General features: G+C 43.1%; 1 protein-coding gene across 5 annotated transcripts in view; it reads right to left on the minus strand.

Moving 5' to 3' along the window:
• Window positions 1-18,827, minus strand: part of GPN1 (GPN-loop GTPase 1) — a 125,370-nt gene that overhangs the window by 72,021 nt on the left and 34,522 nt on the right. For all 5 annotated transcript variants that reach the window (XM_073335385.2, XM_073335386.2, XM_073335389.1 and 2 more), the window contains 4 exons: window positions 18,627-18,773; window positions 7,055-7,137; window positions 4,729-4,768; window positions 803-893 (listed from right to left, as the gene is read on the minus strand). In XM_073335385.2, coding sequence (XP_073191486.2) covers window positions 803-893; window positions 4,729-4,768; window positions 7,055-7,137; window positions 18,627-18,773 — 361 coding nt within the window. The remainder of the gene's footprint in view (window positions 1-802; window positions 894-4,728; window positions 4,769-7,054; window positions 7,138-18,626; window positions 18,774-18,827) is intronic.

Consider the following 18,827-nt stretch of genomic DNA (forward strand, 5'->3'; position numbering starts at 1 on the left):
TCAGGTGGTCCACGGATTGTTCCCTCTAAGGTGCAGGCCTGGGCAGCCGCACATGAGAGAATGAAGGGCCACTCACCTAACTATGGAGCCACGCAAGTGTGGCTCCACTAATTAGGTGCCTGGACCCTGGAGAAGATGCACATGTAAGGTTAGCGGGTGGCTTTGGGGGAATAGGGTGTAACTGGGAGGGGCAGAGAGGTGAGAAGAGGGGATGGGGGAATTTGGGATGTGCAGGGCTGCGGCGGTCAGAGAAAGAGGCGACTTTCCCCAGCTCCAGGGCTGTGGCTGCCAGGGAGAGACAGCCCTCCTTCCTAGCCTCAGCTCTGTGGCTACTGTGGCGGGGGAAGAGACCCCACTCTTCCCCAGCTCCAGCTCGGGGGCTGGTGCAGCAGGGGAGAGAGGACACATCCATCGCATTGGAAAGGTAAGACTATTGATATTAAAATATTAGTTGTGTGCTTTTATTTGTAGAACAAAAAATATTAATTAAGGGTTTTTTTATATAGCGATTTTATCCAAAGTGCTTTACAATAGTTATCTAATGGTGCAAACAACATTTGGAAAGATCATTAAGTGGTCCGCTGAGACCCTCAGCAATTTTCAAGTGGTCCGCGGAAAATGAAGTTTGAGAATCACTGGCATAGAAGATGAGACCCTCCCACAGGAAAATGGTCTGTGCCCTTCACTGGGACTAAGTTGCTTTTATAAAAAGAAAAGAAAAGCTCCAAAGAATTTTCAAGGCAAACTCTACAGAGACTCGTCTGAAGTTAAATTACTTCACCACATAAAACCCTTTCATTACCTGCAAGTGAGTTGCTCTCCATAGCCACAGAGCCCATGTCTTTCCTCAAACGTTCCAGCTGCTCTTTCTGCTGCTTGCTCTGGGCTTTTGCCTACACAAGGGAACATTTTAGCGTGATTAATATAACACCCACCACAGAGTCTCTGGACACAGTTAAAGTAACACAAGTAAAACAATATTTCCACTCCAGAAGAGAGGTCTACCCAAACATTGGGTAAAGGTATGAGTCAATAAATGGACTTTACAGCAGAATTTGTTGGACCAGAGGAGGGAAGTGAAGTCTAGAGCTGAGGAACCTCCACCAGGAGCTCTTTAAGCCATCCAGTGTCAACTGTCACACTAGTGCATTGAGAGAGGTGATTCCTGGATATCCAGAACGCAAAGCATGTAGGGGTACAATCTGTTTTGTTTCAGTGGAATACACTAACTTTAATTAGTTACTCTTGAATCACTGAAAACAGAATTTGGACCACAGGACTTTAAACACTATCAACACCTAAAGTTGCAACTTGAAAGGAACAGAAAGCCAGCAGAATCTTTAGAGAACTGGCACAGTAAGTTCCACAGTCAAAAATGCTCAACTGATCAACATTCTATGTTAGCTGGAGTGTGACAGCACTAGTCTACATGGGGCGTATTGCAGAAATACGATTTGGTGGTTACAAATTATTCTCTCTGAAAAATATTTCTGCACCCTAGACAGGAACTTTGGGGTAGGAGCAGGGATCATAAAGATGAGTCTAGCTATTGTTCAAAGTTGTACATAGTGAAAGGTAAAACTCAAATTGTCTGGAGGTTCAGATCACTTTATATTTTATCTCAATCAGTTCGCTCATCCCTAGAGGTCATGGAGTGGCAGACTCTGTGACCCTAGGACACAGACTTGGACTAATAGCATAACTGAGGGCAAATGAGAGTAGACTATGGAAAGCATATGAGGAAATAATAAAGAAGCATAACAAGATGCAATTATCCAACAAGTTCTTGGAATGTATTGGAGACAATTTTTTATTCAGAAGGTGGAGAAAGCTACTAGGGAAGAAGTTGTTCTAGATTTGATTTTGACAAATAGGGAGGAACTGGTTGAGAATCTGAAAGTGGAAGGCAGATTGGGTGAAAGTGATCATGAAATGGTAGAGTTCATGATTCTAAGGAATGGTAGGAGGGATAACAGCAAAATAAAGACAATGGATTTCAAGAAGGCAGACTTTAGCAAACTCAGGGAGTTGGTAGGTAAGATCCCATGGGAAGCAAGTCTAAGCGGAAAAGCAACTGAACACAGTTGACAGTTCTTCAAAGAGACGTTATAAAGGGCACAAGAGCAAACTATCCCACTGCGTAGGAAAGACAGGAAGTCTGGCAAGAGACCATTCTGGCTTAACTAGGAGATCTTCAATGATCTAAAAATCAAAAAAAGAGTCCTAAAAAAAGTGGAAACTAGGTCAAATTACAAAGGAAGAATATAAACAAATAACACAAGTATGTAGGGAAAAAATTAGAAAGGCCAAAGCACAAAATGAGTTCAAACTAGCTAGAGACAAAGGGTAACAAGAAAACATTCTACAAATACATTAGAAGCAAGAGGAAGACCAAGGACAGGGTAGGCCCGTTACTCAATGGGTGGGAAAAACAATAGCAGAAAACATGGAAATGGCAGAGGTGCTTAATGACTTCTTTGTTTCGGTTTTCACCAAGGCAGTTGGTGGTAATTGGACATCTAACATTGTGAAAATGAGGTAGGATCAGAGGCTAAAATAGGGAAAGAACAAGTTACAAATTATTTAGACAAGTTAGATATCTTCAAGTTACCAGGCCTGATGAAATGCATCCTAGAATATTCAAGGAGCTTACTGAGGAGATCTCAGCCATTAGCAATTAACTTTGAAAAGTCATGGAAGACGGGAGAGATTCCAGAAGACTGGAAAAGGGCAAATATAGTGCCAATCTATAAAAAGGGAAATAAGGCCAACCCGGGGAATTACAGACCAGTCAGCTTAACTTCTGTATCTGGAAAGATAATGGAGCAAATAATTAAGCAATCAATTTGCAAACATCTAGAAGACAATAAGGTGATAAGTAACTGTCAGCATGGATTTGTCAAGAACAAATCTGCGTCAAACCAACCTGATAGCTTTCTTTGACAGGATAATAAGCCTTGTGGATAAGGAGGAAGTGGCAGACATGGTATATCTGACTTTAGTAAAGCTTTTGATACTGTCTCACATGCCTTCTCATAAATAAATTAGGGAAATGCAACCTAGATGGAAATACTATAAGGTGGGTATACAACTGGTTAGAAAACCATTCTCAGAGAGTAGTTATCAGTGGTTCACAGTCATGGTGGAAGGGCATAACGAGTGGGGTCACACAGGGACCAGTTCTGGGTCTGGTTCTGTTCAATATCTTCATCAATGATTTAGATAATGGCATGGAGATTACACTTATAAAAAGTTTGCAGGCGATACCAAGCTGGGAGGGGTTTTGCAAGTGCTTTGGAAGATAGGATTATAATTCAAAATGATCTGGATAAACTGAAGAAATGGCGTTGTAAGCAAGACATGAGAAATAATTCTTCCACTCTACTCTACTTTGATTAGGCCTCAACTGGAGTATTGTGTCCAGTTCTGGGTGCCACATTTCAGGAAAGATGTGGACAAATTGGAGCCAGTCCAGAGAAGAGCAACAAAAATGATTAAAGGTCTAGAAAACATGATCTATAAGGGAAGATTGAAAAAACTGTGTTTGTTTAGTCTGGAAAAGAGAAAACTGAGAGGCAACATGATAACAGTTTTCAAGTACATAGAAGATTGTTACAAGGAGGAGGAAGAAAAATTGTTCTTAATCTCTGAGGATAGGACAAGAAGCAGTGGGCTTAAATTGCAGCCAGGGAGATTTAAGTTGGACATTAGGAAAAACTTCTTAACTGTCAGGGTGGTTAAGCACTGGAATAAATTGCATAGGGAGGTTGTGGAATCTCTATCTCTGGAAATTTTTAAAAGCAGGTTAGACAAACACCTCTCACGGATGGTCTAGATAATACTTTGTCCTGCCATTAGTGCAGGGGACTGGACTAAATGACCTCTCGAGATCCCTTCCAGTCATATGATTCTATTCTATGGTATCAGAAAAGTTCAGGATGGCAAGGGACAGCCCAGAGGAAGAGAAAAAAAGGGTACAGTAACCTACCAGACTGGAGCTAGAATCCAAACTTTGCATAAAACAGGGCAGCCAGAAGACATTTTTCATCTCTAACATGAACGTTACATCTCTGTCTTCTACTTTATTAACACACTTGATATCTTCATGTAAGCCAAAATGGGAATTTGAGGTGGTATACAAAGACCTAAAACGTCACTTTGGAAGGTCATAACAAATGGTGCCCTCCACCCCTCAAGGTACATGGATCCTTCTAGATTAGTAATCCCTTGAAGATAAGTGACTATAACCATGTCCAGGATTCCAAGAATAATTTCTCTACAGCTTGTATAGTAGAATTATTCACTCCTTGCTTTATAATCTATTCCCCACCGTACACACACTACACCTTATTTGCCTTCCTCATGGCTCTCAGACACACTGTCCAAGTCTTACCACATTCAGTTACAAGCATTAAAGCATTTGGAGGGTGCGTGGTTTTTAGAAAAGACTGCTGTACAAAATAAAACCACACCATACCAAATCTAGCAAAGGAGAGACCGAGAATGGGTCTCAGGAAAGGGCTTTTCACTGTAAGTGTGATTAGTAAATTAAATAATGGGCCTCTGCAGTGCAGTGGAAATTTAAATCCAGATTGGATAAGTCTTTTAAGGAAAATAACCAGAATATACTCTGAGAAGCTGGGGTTCTGAAGGAAAGCTGGAGCAGACTAGTTGGCACTCTGACCCCAGAATACACTGCCTGTGTGTGAAATATTTGTAAACCTTTACCAATGATTTTCTCAGACGCTCATATTCTGGACGATACTCCCTGAAAAGAGAAACATTTTGAACATTTACTTATCAACAACATCTGTCCATTACCTAAGCCTCTGAGCATACTTCCATTAATCTCCTCCCACACTGTGAACCCCTTGGCCCCAGCCCAGAGCCCGCACCCCCTCCCAAGCCCAAACTCCCTACCCCAGCCCGGTGAAAGCGAGTGAGGGTGAGCGAGAGCAAGTGACCAAGACAGGGGTGGATAGAGTGAGCAGGGCAGGGTTTTAGGAAAGTGGGGGGGCCTCAGGGAAGGGGCAGGGTAGATCCTGGGTTGCCTTTAAATTCAAAAAGTAATTTTGGGCATAAAAAGGTTGGAGACCACTGGCATAGAACATCTTCACCAGACATGCTACAGCAGTGCAGCTGCACTGAAGTAGTGCTTCTAGTGTAGACTAGCCCTACCATTCAAGGTGAAGTGGCCCGTTAACACCGCTGTGGTCATAGGACAAAAAGGGGGGTTGGTGGGTTACAGATCCTGTCTTTATTAAGACCATGATTTTTAGTGTCTAGCAAACTCATGAATTTAAGCTCCCAGACTCATCTTTTGAAACAGATAGGTCAGACATGGAGTGATTGCTTTGTGAAAAGTGTTCACCCACAGGTGATAGGGTGTTTCTGTGTTAGGATTTCCTGTCAGAGTTCATTTAAGACAGTGGTTCTTAACCTGGGGTGCAATCACCCCCTGGGGGTGCAAGATGCCCTTTCTGGGGGGTGCGAGACTGGCCAGACTTTTTTAGAAGGTAAATCATCGAAAACACAAATTAAGCACAGGCACGTAAGTACAACTACTTTGTTTCATCAAACCTATGTTTATACGTATATAATTCTCTCTCTTTCATTCTATAGTTATATCTAGGTTTAAAGAACTGACCTCGCACCCCTTATCAAAAATCGTTGAAGTAGAACATATTTTGAGAACCAAAGGGGTGCAGGCTGCAGTAAAGGTTAAGAACCACTGATTTAAGAACACAGTGATTGTCTGGTTTCACCCACATAGTTGTTGTTGGGACATTTAAAATGTACTGAATGAGATATACCACATGTTGTGATAGAGATGTGTAGGACCCCTAGATCTTGAAAGGTGTGTTGGGGGGGTGGGATGTCCTATTGAGTATGGGTTGTAGTTGTTTCATAATACTCCACAGGGGTTCCAGTGTGGGGTGGTAGGTGACAACTAGGGTTAGGAGTAGAGACAAGTGTCTCACGGGTTTGCACTTCGTGGGCCTGATTAGAAGGGCTAATTCCTGGAAGCACTCCCTAGCCTAGAGTACTTTTTGCATCTGTACCCAGTAAAAAGAGAGATTTATTTCTCACAGATGCAGGACTTGTTACAGTTTTCCAAGACTCTCTCACCTCACGATTACACTACTCTGGCACACTTTACATGGCGCTACACAGTGGGACTATTTGGAAGCTAAAGCTATTGCAGAATGTTACTTATTCATTAGGGTTTCACATAGGCAGCACATTTCACCAGTGCTCCATGACCTACAGTCTACTCACAGGTGTCAAGTTTGAGTTCAAGGTGTTGAGTTTGACTGTATAAGGCAACCAAACAATCTGGCAGTGTTCCATGAGGGGAGAGGCACAACTGCAACGAGCAGAGATGCCTGACCTGGAGCTTCAACAGTTTAAACAGCAGAGGGCTTGCTGGCAGGATGTTTTCTGTGAAGGTTCCTTGCATTTGCTCACCACTGAGTCTGTCAGAGCCCTGTTGTGTTTGCTTTCTGGATACAATGCAAACCTAGACTATCCTGAGGCAAATCTAAGGAGGAGGTGAGTTGAAAGGGTTCTCTGTACTGGTGTTTTGTGGATTTTCTATTGAGCAGTTACCAATTTTGAAATTCATGTTTGGACAGTTTGTGTGTTTGAATGTCTTATTTGTGTACTCTAGCATACACAGGACAGGTGTTCTATAACAAATACTCTAGGCCAGTGGTCCCCAAACTTTTTTGGTTGTCACCCCTCCCCCCCCACACACCCCGGAGCCATGGTTGGGAGCCAGGACTGGGGCCAGAGTCATAGTCCAAAGCAGAGCAGCAGCTGGGCTGAGCTGGATAGCACTCCCTCACCATCCCCTGTGGGGGCTGGTCTGGGCCCCACTGCACCCTCCTAAACATTCCTCCACGCCCCACAGTTCAGGGCCACTGCTCTAGGCCAACTGAGCTGCAAAAGACCAGCACGCCTTCAAGCAAAGGAACAAGCACATGAATTGGTAGCTGAGCAGCATTCTTTAGATCAAGGACACTTTCCCTCACACTGAAAACCACCACCTCACCTCTCATATTCATCTACAGCTTCAGAGACTTTCACAAAAAATTCATCCAGTCCTGTACCCAGCACAGCAGAAACACCAACCACCTACAAAAGAAATGTATGTTCCAGAAACTAAATGAGACACAGTTCATATAAAGGATTATAAATAATGTGACAAAAGTTCCTCCTCTGCCTTGGTGGGTCCTGCGCTTATTGGCGGATTTTCTCGCCTCAGAGGTTCACAGCAGCCCTCAGTTTGGCCACTTTTGTGGCTCAAATCTGCCGTTCACTCAGTTAGCCTCATCACTGGCAAGCATGGGGAAAGGAAGAAGAACAATCCCTGCAGTCTCTGCTGATCCACCTAGTGGACCGGGAACAGGCCAGAGACATTCCCCTCTGGTGGAACCCACAGTCCAGTTCAACTCTTCCGGTATCAAGTAGGGAATTTGAGGGGAACCCGGGCCCACCCTCTACTCCGGGTTCCAGCCCAGGGCCCTGTGGATTGCAGCTGTCTACAGTGGTTCCTGTAACCGCTGCATGACCACTACAACTCCCTGGGTTACTGCCCCATGGCCTCCTCCCAACACCTTCATTATTCTCACCACAGGACCTCCCTCCTGATGTCTGATAATGCTTGTACTTCTCATTCTTCCAGTAGTATGTCTTCTCACTCTCAGCTTCTCGCGCCTCTTGCTCCCAGCTCCTTGCACGCACCACAAACTGAAGTGAGCTCCTTTTTAAACCCAGGTGCCCTGATTAGCCTGCCTTAATTGATTCTAGCAGCTTCTTGATTGGCTGCAGGTGTTCTAATCAGCCTGTCTGCCTTAATTGTTTCCAGAAAGTTCCTGATTGTTCTGGAACCTTCCCTGTTATTTTACCCAGGGAAAAGGGACCTACTTAACCTGGGGCTAATATATCTGCCTTCTATCACTCTTCTGTAGCCATCTGGCCCGACCTTGTCACACTAACCTTTGTGGGAGATGAATTCTGGAGTTACCAGTCAAAACAATGTCTGGGGAAATGACCCATGGGGACTGCTATCAATTTTAAATGTATTATAACTATAATCCTTCAAATGACCCAGAACCATCAAGCTGAGTATACAGCCTATGTTCCTGTCATTGCTACATTCATCATCTCTTCCTCACTCACTCAGTTTGTTACACCCTCTTATTTTGTTTTGTCTTTAGACTAAGTTCTTTGGGGCAAAGACTAGGTCCTTCCTATACATGTGTATAGTGTCTAGCACAACAGGGCTCCAGGGACCCAGTCCTCATTGGGGCTTTTAAGCACTGCCACAGCATAAATAATAAAGACAATGTGACACTGACAATATAGTATCTTTACATTCATAATGTTCAGCTGAATCATAGTAAAAAATATGGGCAACACAATCCAATGCACAAAAATAATGAATTCCTTGTATATAGTAGAGAGGATGGGCAAGTGCAGGGGAAAAAAAATCAAGTCTGTTTTCTAATTAAAGAAAAGATGGATTATCATGGGGTATAAAGCAAATCTCTCATTCTGGGACAGAAACTAAAAACTCATCTTTTAAACATATATGTTATGGGCTCCTAGAGTGATACTGAGGCAAATACATAGATTCCTAAGGCCAGAAGGGAACCTTGTATTTATACAAGTAAGATTAGAACTACTAGTTTCTCTTCTTCTTTCTTTTTTCCCAGCTAGCTGTGGTTGGGCCACTGGATCAGTCTGACATGATTGCCAGTCTAATGCTCAATCCATACCCACTTTGTGAGCCCGTACACAGTCTATCCACAATTTTCTTAGGTGTCCTCTTATTCTCAGCTTATGAACTCTAGTTTCAAACATCTCCCTAACAGGATTCCCTTCATTCATCCTTCATACATGCCCAAACATCTCAGCCTCCACTCTTGCTGCTTCTCTCCAACAACACAGATCTTGGTCTCACTCCTGAAAACATCATTCCACATGAGGTCCAGCAATGTCACTCCCTCAATGCCTTTAAATATCTCACTTCAATAGTTTCAAGTCTTCTCAAGTGCCTCTCTTCTGTCACCCACATCTCTGATCTGTATAGAACAGCTGGTTTTACCATGGTTTTGTGTAGTTGTCCCTCAAGTTGCAAGGACATCCATTTATCATAGAACACTACAGTTCCGCTGCACTCAACAGCCTTGCTTGTGGTTCTCTGTTGACTTTGCCATTTGCCATTAATGAGCCCAAAAGATACTTACTGCAGAAGCCTGATTTAGGTGCTGGCTCTCAATGTTGGTATTTGTCTATCTTGGTTCCAGCCAAGCCACCCCACACGATTTTAGTCTTTGCTTTACTCATTCTGAGGTTACAATTTGTTAATTGCCTTGACCAAATCCTCCTCAGCATTGGGCATTAGAGAAATATTGTCTACAAAGATCAATTTAGAACAATATTCCATTTTTTATTTTCTTATTGATGAAATTCATCACAATTATGATTAGTGAGGGACTAAGCATTGATCCCTGGTGGAGCCCACCTTGCACCTCAATACCCTCTGTTACACCAAAGGGCATCCACACTGTAGTCATGGAACTGTCTACTGGTCTCTCCTGGCCTCAAAATCTATGCAGAAAGCTACCATTCAGAGTTTAGGTCTTGTATTATAAAGCAGCTCAGTACAATTAACTATTTAGGACGATAAGTGTGCATAGCATTATTTTAATGACTTATATGATGCCATGATTTGCCAGATGCTTAACACAATTAATACTGACAAGCGGGAAGGAACACAAGCCAGAATAGGGAATAAAGACTATTTAGACAAATCAGAATAAAATTCACCCTAAAATGCTTAAACTAGCTAAAGCAATCTTGGAACCTTTGCTGATTACATTCAGGAACTCATGGAGGACAGGTGATTCCCCGCAGAGCTGGAGAAGGGCAAACATAGTATCCATCTTTAAAAAGGAGAAGAGAACCCAGGAAATTATTGACCAGTCAGCCTAACCTCAACATCTGGAAAATACTGGAACAAATGATTAAACAATCAATTTTTAAGCACCTAGAGGATAATAAGAATAAGAAATACCCAGCATGGGTAGTCAAGAGCAAATCATGCCAAGCCAACTTAATTTCCTTCTTTGACAAGGTTACTGGCCTAACAGAAAGAGGGGAAGCATTAGATGTGATATATCTTGCTTTTAGTAGGCTTCTGACATAGTCCCATATGACATTATGATATGCAAACTAGGGAAATGTAGTCTAGATGAAATCACTATAAAGTGGCTTTACTGTCAAAGAGTGGGCATATCTAGTGGGGTCCCGCAGGGGTCAGTCCTGGGTCTAACTACTATTCATATTTTCATTAATAATTTTCATAATGGAGCGGAGAGTATACTTATAAAATGTGTGGATTACACCAAGGTGGGAGAGGTTGCAAGCACTTTCAAGGACAGGATTAAACATAAGAACAGCCATACTGGGTCAGACCAAAGATGCATCTAGCCCAGTATCCTGTCTTCTGACAGTAGCCAATGCCAGTTACCCCAGAGGGAATGAACAGAACAGGTAATCATCAAGTGATCCATCCCCTGTCACCCATCCCCAGCTTCTGGCAAAAAGAGGCTAGGGACACTATCCCTGCCCATCCCGGCTAATAGCCATTGAAGGACCTAACCTCCATGAATTTATTTTATTCTTTTTTTAAGCCTGTTATAGTCTTGGACTACACAACATCCTCTGGCAAAGAGTTCCACCGGATGACTGTGTGTTTTGTGATAAAATACTTTCTTTTGTTTGTTTTAAACCTGCTGCCTATTAATTTCATTTGGTGACCCCTAGTTCTTGTGAGTAAATAACACTTCCTTATTTACTTTCTCCACACCAATCATGATTGTACAGACCTCAATCATATCCCCCCCATAGTCGTCTCTTTTCCAAGCTGAAAAGTCACAATCTTATTAATCTCTCCTCATACAGAAGCTGTTCCATACCCCTAATCATTTTGGTTCCCTTCTCTGTACTTTTCCAAGTCCAATATATTTTTTATGAGATGGGGCAACCACATCTGCAGATCATTTATGAATATGTTGAATAGGACTGGTCCCAATACAGACCCCTGGGGACACCACTATTTAACTCTTTCCATTATGAAAACTGACTATTTATTCCTACCCTTTGTTTCCTAAAACATAAGGATGGCCATATGGGTCAGATCAAATGGTCCACTGAGCCCAGTATCTTGTCTTCTGGCAGCAGCCAATGCCAGATGCTTCAAAGGGAAAGAACAGAACAGGGTTATCAAGTGATCCATCCAGTGGCTGGCATTCATAGAATCATAGAATCATAGAATATCAGGGTTGGAAGGGACCCCAGAAGGTCATCTAGTCCAACCCCCTGCTCGAAGCAGGACCAATTCCCAGTTAAATCATCCCAGCCAGGGCTTTGTCAAGCCTGACCTTAAAAACCTCTAAGGAAGGAGATTCTACCACCTCCCTAGGTAACGCATTCCAGTGTTTCACCACCCTCTTAGTGAAAAAGTTTTTCCTAATATCCAATCTAAACCTCCCCCACTGCAACTTGAGACCATTACTCCTCGTTCTGTCATCTGCTACCATTGAGAACAGTCTAGAGCCATCCTCTTTGGAACCCCCTTTCAGGTAGTTGAAAGCAGCTATCAAATCCCCCCTCATTCTTCTCTTCTGCAGGCTAAACAATCCCAGCTCCCTCAGCCTCTCCTCATAACTCATGTGTTCCAGACCCCTAATCATTTTTGTTGCCCTTCGCTGGACTCTCTCCAATTTATCCACATCCTTCTTGAAGTGTGGGGCCCAAAACTGCACACAGTACTCCAGATGAGGCCTCACCAATGTCGAATAGAGGGGAACGATCACGTCCCTCGATCTGCTCGCTATGCCCCTACTTATACATCCCAAAATGCCATTGGCCTTCTTGGCAACAAGGGCACACTGCTGACTCATATCCAGCTTTTCGTCCACTGTAACCCCTAGGTCCTTTTCTGCAGAACTGCTGCCTAGCCATTCGGTCCCTAGTCTGTAGCTGTGCATTGGGTTCTTCCGTCCTAAGTGCAGGACCCTGCACTTATCCTTATTGAACCTCATCAGATTCCTTTTGGCCCAATCTTCCAATTGGTCTAGGTCCTTCTGTATCCTATCCCTCCCCTCCAGCGTATCTACCACTCCTCCCAGTTTAGTATCATCCGCAAATTTGCTGAGAGTGCAATCCACACCATCCTCCAGATCATTTATGAAGATATTGAATAAAACTGGCCCCAGGACCGACCCTTGGGGCACTCCACTTGATACCGGCTGCCAACTAGACATGGAGCCATTGATCACTACCCGTTGAGCCCGACAATTTAGCCAGCTTTCTACCCACCTTATAGTGCATTCATCCAGCCCATACTTCCTTAACTTGCTGACAAGAATACTGTGGGAGACCGTGTCAAAAGCTTTGCTAAAGTCAAGAAACAATACATCCACTGCTTTCCCTTCATCCACAGAACCAGTAATCTCATCATAAAAGGCGATTAGATTAGTCAGGCATGACCTTCCCTTGGTGAATCCATGCTGGCTGTTCCTGATCACTTTCCTCTCATGCAAGTGCTTCAGGATTGATTCTTTGAGGACCTGCTCCATGATTTTTCCAGGGACTGAGGTGAGGCTGACTGGCCTGTAGTTCCCAGGATCTTCCTTCTTCCCTTTTTTAAAGATTGGCGCTACATTAGCCTTTTTCCAGTCATCCGGGACTTCCCCGGTTCGCCACGAGTTTTCAAAGATAATGGCCAGTGGCTCTGCAATCACAGCCGCCAATTCCTTCAGCACTCTCGGATGCAACTCGTCCGGCCCCATGGACTTGTGCACGTCCAGCTTTTCTAAATAGTCCCTAACCGCCTCTATCTCCACAGAGGGCTGGCCATCTCTTCCGCATTTTGTGATGCCCAGCGCAGCAGTCTGGGAGCTGACCTTGTTAGTGAAAACAGAGGCAAAAAAAAGCATTGAGTACATTAGCTTTTTCCACATCCTCTGTCACTAGGTTGCCTCCCTCATTCAGTAAGGGGCCCACACATTCCTTGGCTTTCTTCTTGTTGCCAACATACCTGAAGAAACCCTTCTTGTTACTCTTGACATCTCTGGCTAGCTGCAGCTCCAGGTGCGATTTGGCCCTCCTGATAACATTCCTACATGCCCGAGCAATATTTTTATACTCTTCCCTGGTCATATGTCCAACCTTCCACTTCTTGTAAGCTTCTTTTTTATGTTTAAGATCCGCTAGGATTTCACCATTAAGCCAAGTTGGTCGCCTGCCATATTTACTATTCTTTCGACTCATCGGGATGGTTTGTTCCTGTAACCTCAACAGGGATTCCTTGAAATACAGCCAGCTCTCCTGGACTCCTTTCCCCTTCAAGTTAGTCCCCCAGGGGATCCTGGCCATCCGTTCCCTGAGGGAGTCGAAGTCTGCTTTCCTGAAGTCCAGGGTCCGTATCCTGCTGCTTACCTTTGTTCCCTGCGTCAGGATCCTGAACTCAACCAACTCATGGTCACTGCCTCCCAGATTCCCATCCACTTTTGCTTCCCCCACTAATTCTACCCGGTTTGTGAGCAGCAGGTCAAGAAAAGCACCCCCCCTAGTTGGCTCCTCTAGCACTTGCGCCAGGAAATTGTCCCCTACGCTTTCCAAAAACTTCCTGGATTGTCTATGCACCGCTGTATTGCTCTCCCAGCAGATATCAGGAAAATTAAAGTCACCCATGAGAATCAGGGCATGCGATCTAGTAGCTTCCGTGAGCTGCCGGAAGAAAGCCTCATCCACCTCATCCCCCTGGTCCGGTGGTCGATAGCAGACTCCCACCACTACATCACTCTTGTTGCACACACTTCTAAACTTAATCCAGAGACACTCAGGTTTTTCTGCAGTTTCGTACCGGAGCTCTGAGCAGTCATACTGCTCCCTTACATACAGTGCTACTCCCCCACCTTTTCTGCCCTGCCTGTCCTTCCTGAACAGTTTATAACCATCCATGACAGTACTCCAGTCATATGAGTTATCCCACCAAGTCTCTGTTATTCCGATCACGTCATAGTTCCTTGACATCACCAGGACCTCCAGTTCTCCCTGCTTGTTTCCAAGGCTTTGTGCATTTGTATATAAGCACTTCAGAGGCTTAGGGACACCCAAAGCATGGGATTGCATCCTGACCATCCTGACCATCTTGGCTAATAGCCATTGATGGACCTATCCTCCATGAATTTATCTAATTCTTGTTTTAATCCAGTTATAATTTTGGCCTTCACAACGTCCCCTGGCAATGAGTTCCACAGGTTGACTGTGCATTGAGTGAAGTAGTAATTCCTTTTGTTTTAAACCTGCTGTCTATTAATTTCATTGAGTAAGCCCTGGTTGTTGAGTTAAGTGATGGGTAAACCACACTTCCCTGTTCACTTTGTCCACACCATTCATGATTTTATACACCTCTATCATATTCTCCCCCTCTCCCCCCCGCAGTAGTCTCTTTTCCCAGCTAAATAGTACCAATCTTTTAAATTTCTCCTCATATGGAAGATGTTCCATACCCTTATCATTTGTTGATCTGTTTTTTCCAAAATATCTTTTTTGAGATGGGGCGACCAGAACTTCACACAGTATTCAAGGTGTGGGAGTACCATGGATTGATATAGTGACATTATGATGGAGAGTTTGTCTTATTTCCTCTTTCCTAATGGTTCTTAACATTCTGTTAGCTTTTTTGACTGCCACAGCACATTGAGCCAGATGTTTTCAGAGAACTACTTGCTATGGCTCTCAGATCTTTTTCCCGAGTGCTAAAAGCTAATTTAGACCCCATCATTTTGTATATACAGTTGGGATTATGGCTATTATATAAAAAAAAAATTACTTTGCATTTATCAACACCGAATTTCATTTGCCATTTTGTTGCCCAGTCAACCAGTTTTGTGAAATCCCTTTGTAACTCTTCACAGTCTCCGTTGGACTTAACTATCTCGAGTTTGTGAACATGTTGATCAGCACAGGTCCCAGTACAGATCGCTTGGGGACACTTACTTAGCTCTCTCCATTCTGAAAACTGTCCCAGATTGAGGTGTCAATATAGGAGGTTTTGGAAGAAATTGATAAATTAAACAGTAATAAATCACCAGAACCAGATGGCATTCACTCAGTGGTTCTGAAGGAACTCTAATATGAAACTGAAGAACTACTAACTGTGGTATGTAACCTCTCACTTAAATCAGCTTCTGTACTAAATGACTGGCAGATAGCTAATGTGATGCCAATTAGAATTCAAAGTGATCTTGACAAATTAGGGAATTGGTCTGAATCCAACAAGATTAAATTCAGTAAAGATGAGTGCAAAGTACTACACTTAAAAAGGAAAAATCAAATGCATAACTACAAAATAGAGCATAACTGCAAGCTGGTAGTACTGCTGAAAAGGATCTGGGAGTTATAGTGGATGGCAAACTGAATATGAACCAACAAAGTGATGTGGTTGCAAAAAAGACTAATATTCTGGGATGTATTAACAGGAATGTCATATGTGAGATATGGAAGGCAACTGTTCCGCTCTATGCGGCACTGGTAAGCCCTCGCAGGAGTACTGTGTCCAGTTCTGGAAAAATGTGGACAAATTAGAGGGAGTGCAGAGGACAAGAAAAATTATGAAGGGTTCAGAAAGCCTGACCTATAAGGAAGGGTTAAAAAACTGGGCCTGTTTAGTCAGTAGAAAAGACGACTGAGGAGGGACCTGATGATAGTCTTTAAATGCATTAAGGGCTGTTACAAAGAAGATGATTATTAACTGATCTCCATGTCCACTGAAGGTAGGACAAGAATTGTCTTAATCTGGAACAAGGGAGATTTAGGTTAGATATTAAGAAAAACTTTCTAACGATAAGGTTAGTTACCTTGTGGAATAGGTTACTAAGGGAGGTTGTGGAATTCTAATTACTGTAGATTTTTTATGAACAGGTTGGATAAATCTAGGCTTAATTGATCCTGACTCAGCACAGGGAAGTAGGGTGGACTAGATAACCTCTCGAGGTCCCTTTCAGTCCTACATTTCTATGATTCAAGAGGCTTTAAAAACAAAGAAGACATAGTCCCTGCTCTGACCTAAACAGACTTTTTTAATCTAAGACTTATTATAATTCGGGGTGCTGCATGGAGTGGAGAAGTGAATCGGAATGGGGGATGGTGTGAATGAAAGGGCAAGCAGAAGGAATGATAAGACAACTGAGCAGGAGCACACGGTTATAGATAGGACAGGCAACAAGGTCCCTGTCCTCAGGAGCTTACAGATAACTCAATGGAAAACAAAGCATCCCACAGCTTTCTAGAAAGGGAGGATAGGCCAGGGGCTAGCCTGGAACTTGGGAAACTGGATTCAATTCTGTGGTCTGCTACAGACTTACTGTGTGACCGTAGGCAAGTCACTTAGTCTCTGTGCCCCAGTTCCCTGGATGGAACTACAAGACATGGCCTGTCATGACCCTGATCACTTTGTTTATATGTTGTGCCATCTCATCTAATTTTGGTCTTGAGATTAGAAGGTTTTTGGAGCAGGGACAGGGTCTTCCTCTGTCTGTGCAGCACAATGCAGCCCAGACCTTAGGCCTTTTGATACTACCATAATACAAATAATAAACATCCAGGGTAGGCAGTAATTGTTATAAAGTACAAGAACATTTGCAATATTATCAAGGCCTAAAGTATGTGGTAAAACCCACCTGATTTCTGTGGTTCTCTAGTGATACAACCAGAAAATCTGAGATACTCATTTATTTACATACAAAACAGCAGAATTTTACTGAATTAGGTATGAAAACAAATCATGCAATCAGTAGAGAATATTTGTAAGTCATGCTCTGGCCAAAGGACCCATGCATGAAAAGGATGGTCCAGTGGTTAGGACACTAGTTTAAGACATGAGAAAACTGGGTTCAATTCCCTTCCCCACCAGAGACTTCCTGTATGACCTTGGGAAAGTTACTTAGCCTCTCTCTGCTTCAGTTCTCCATCTGTAAAACGGGGATAGTACCCCTCCTGAAATGACAGGTGTTGTGAGGACAACTACATTAAAGATTAGGAAGCACTTTGGTATATACTGAAGAAGAGTGCTATAAGAAATAGCATTATTGATTCAGCAGCTGGAGTTAATTTATTTTGTTATTGAATTCAGCATTATGTTGTCCCCACATTTTCAGATGTCAACATGTGTAGATTTGTGTACTGACAACGCCTAACTGCATCACAGAACTGTCAGGGAGGAAAGCAGAAGGGTTTTCACAGCTACATAGCAGGAGCAGGCTGTTGGTACTTTTAGCAGCTGGGGAGACAGAGGAGGCCATTTGGAACTGTGGAATAAACTCATTAGCTGGATGTTTCTACTAAAATTATCAGTGAAATACTTGAGTTGACATTTTAAATTATCATCATGTCTCAAAGTCAACATCGTGCTACGATGAATGGGGCAGTTCACACAGAGTTAATGTTTCAGGAAGAGGATACAGCAACAGCTTACACTCTGTTCACTTAATCATTATCATCTGTAGTAGTACCATCATGCCTAGAAGCCAGGACCTGACCGTGCTAGATGCTATCCAGATACAGAACAAAAGACACAGTACCTGACCCACAGAGATTACAATCAAGTATGAGGCAAGGACCACAGATGGATATGGGCAGATGGAGGGGTACAAGTGAACAAGGAGACAGTATGGCTCTGCATTATAGACAATAGCCTTTGCACACCAACAGCCTAACTATTGTCAAGTTTTTTGTAGGCATTGTGGCAAAGGACTGTTTTGAAGAGGGAGTTAAAGGTGGATAATGAGGTACCTTTGTGAATGCTTACAGGAAACACTTGCCAAGCATGTGGGGCAGCATGGGTGAAAGCACCAAAGTAAAAAAAAATTAAATTTTAACACTATGTTTTTTAAAATTGAAAGCTAATGTGCAGCACAATTCTGCAGCAAGAGGACAGTACGGGAGGGACACCATGCAAACCCCAATGAAATAGCTATGGGATCACTGACACTCCCTGATATATAGGCTTTTCAATGGCACTCATTACTGGATTATTTAAGTACTTTATAGTAATGGATTTAGCCTCCCAATCCCACTGGGGTAGGAAAAGATACCTTCCCATTTACCATATGGGCTAGAAATTTGTTTCTAAGGTTGTGACCAAAGCAACCTCCTTCAGTAAGTGGTACAGAACTGAATCGGACTCCTTTAAAAAGAATGAAGGGCTTAGCTGACCCTGCTAGAGTACAAGGCATTTCAAATGAGAGACTCTGAAATGACACCCTCCACTCCAACAAATACACTTAGGAACGCAACTACTTAATTCTTTGCTTTCTCTGGTGATTTATTTGCAATTTAATTTTAAATTACTCCCTCTGCCAGCTTGCACATCCCTCTCCCCTGAGGCAGGATAAAGTAATCCAAAGTATTTGCCCCTGAAGAATGACGCAGAGAAATCAGTCCCCTCTATACCCCATGGTGCAGGACTCAGCAGGGGACTCAAGGCTGAGAGCAGCGAATAGAGATCTCTGTGTAGGGGGTAGTGAACAGGAGAGGAGGCTTACCTTAAGTGAGCTGTAAAACTCATCCAACACCAGGCTCATGGAACGAGTCAGGTTACTAACATACGTTGTCTCTTGATTCAAGGCATCTTGGAAGATCTCAAAATCCTGCATCCATTCTACTGCAAAACTGTGATCAATGATATCTGTCTGGAACGTATAAGGAAACGAGAAGTCAGTTTTCAGAGATGATGGTGGTTGGTT

Source organism: Lepidochelys kempii, chromosome 3 (assembly GCF_965140285.1).
Source record: "Lepidochelys kempii isolate rLepKem1 chromosome 3, rLepKem1.hap1, whole genome shotgun sequence".
NCBI classification, from domain to species: Eukaryota; Metazoa; Chordata; order Testudines; family Cheloniidae; genus Lepidochelys; species Lepidochelys kempii.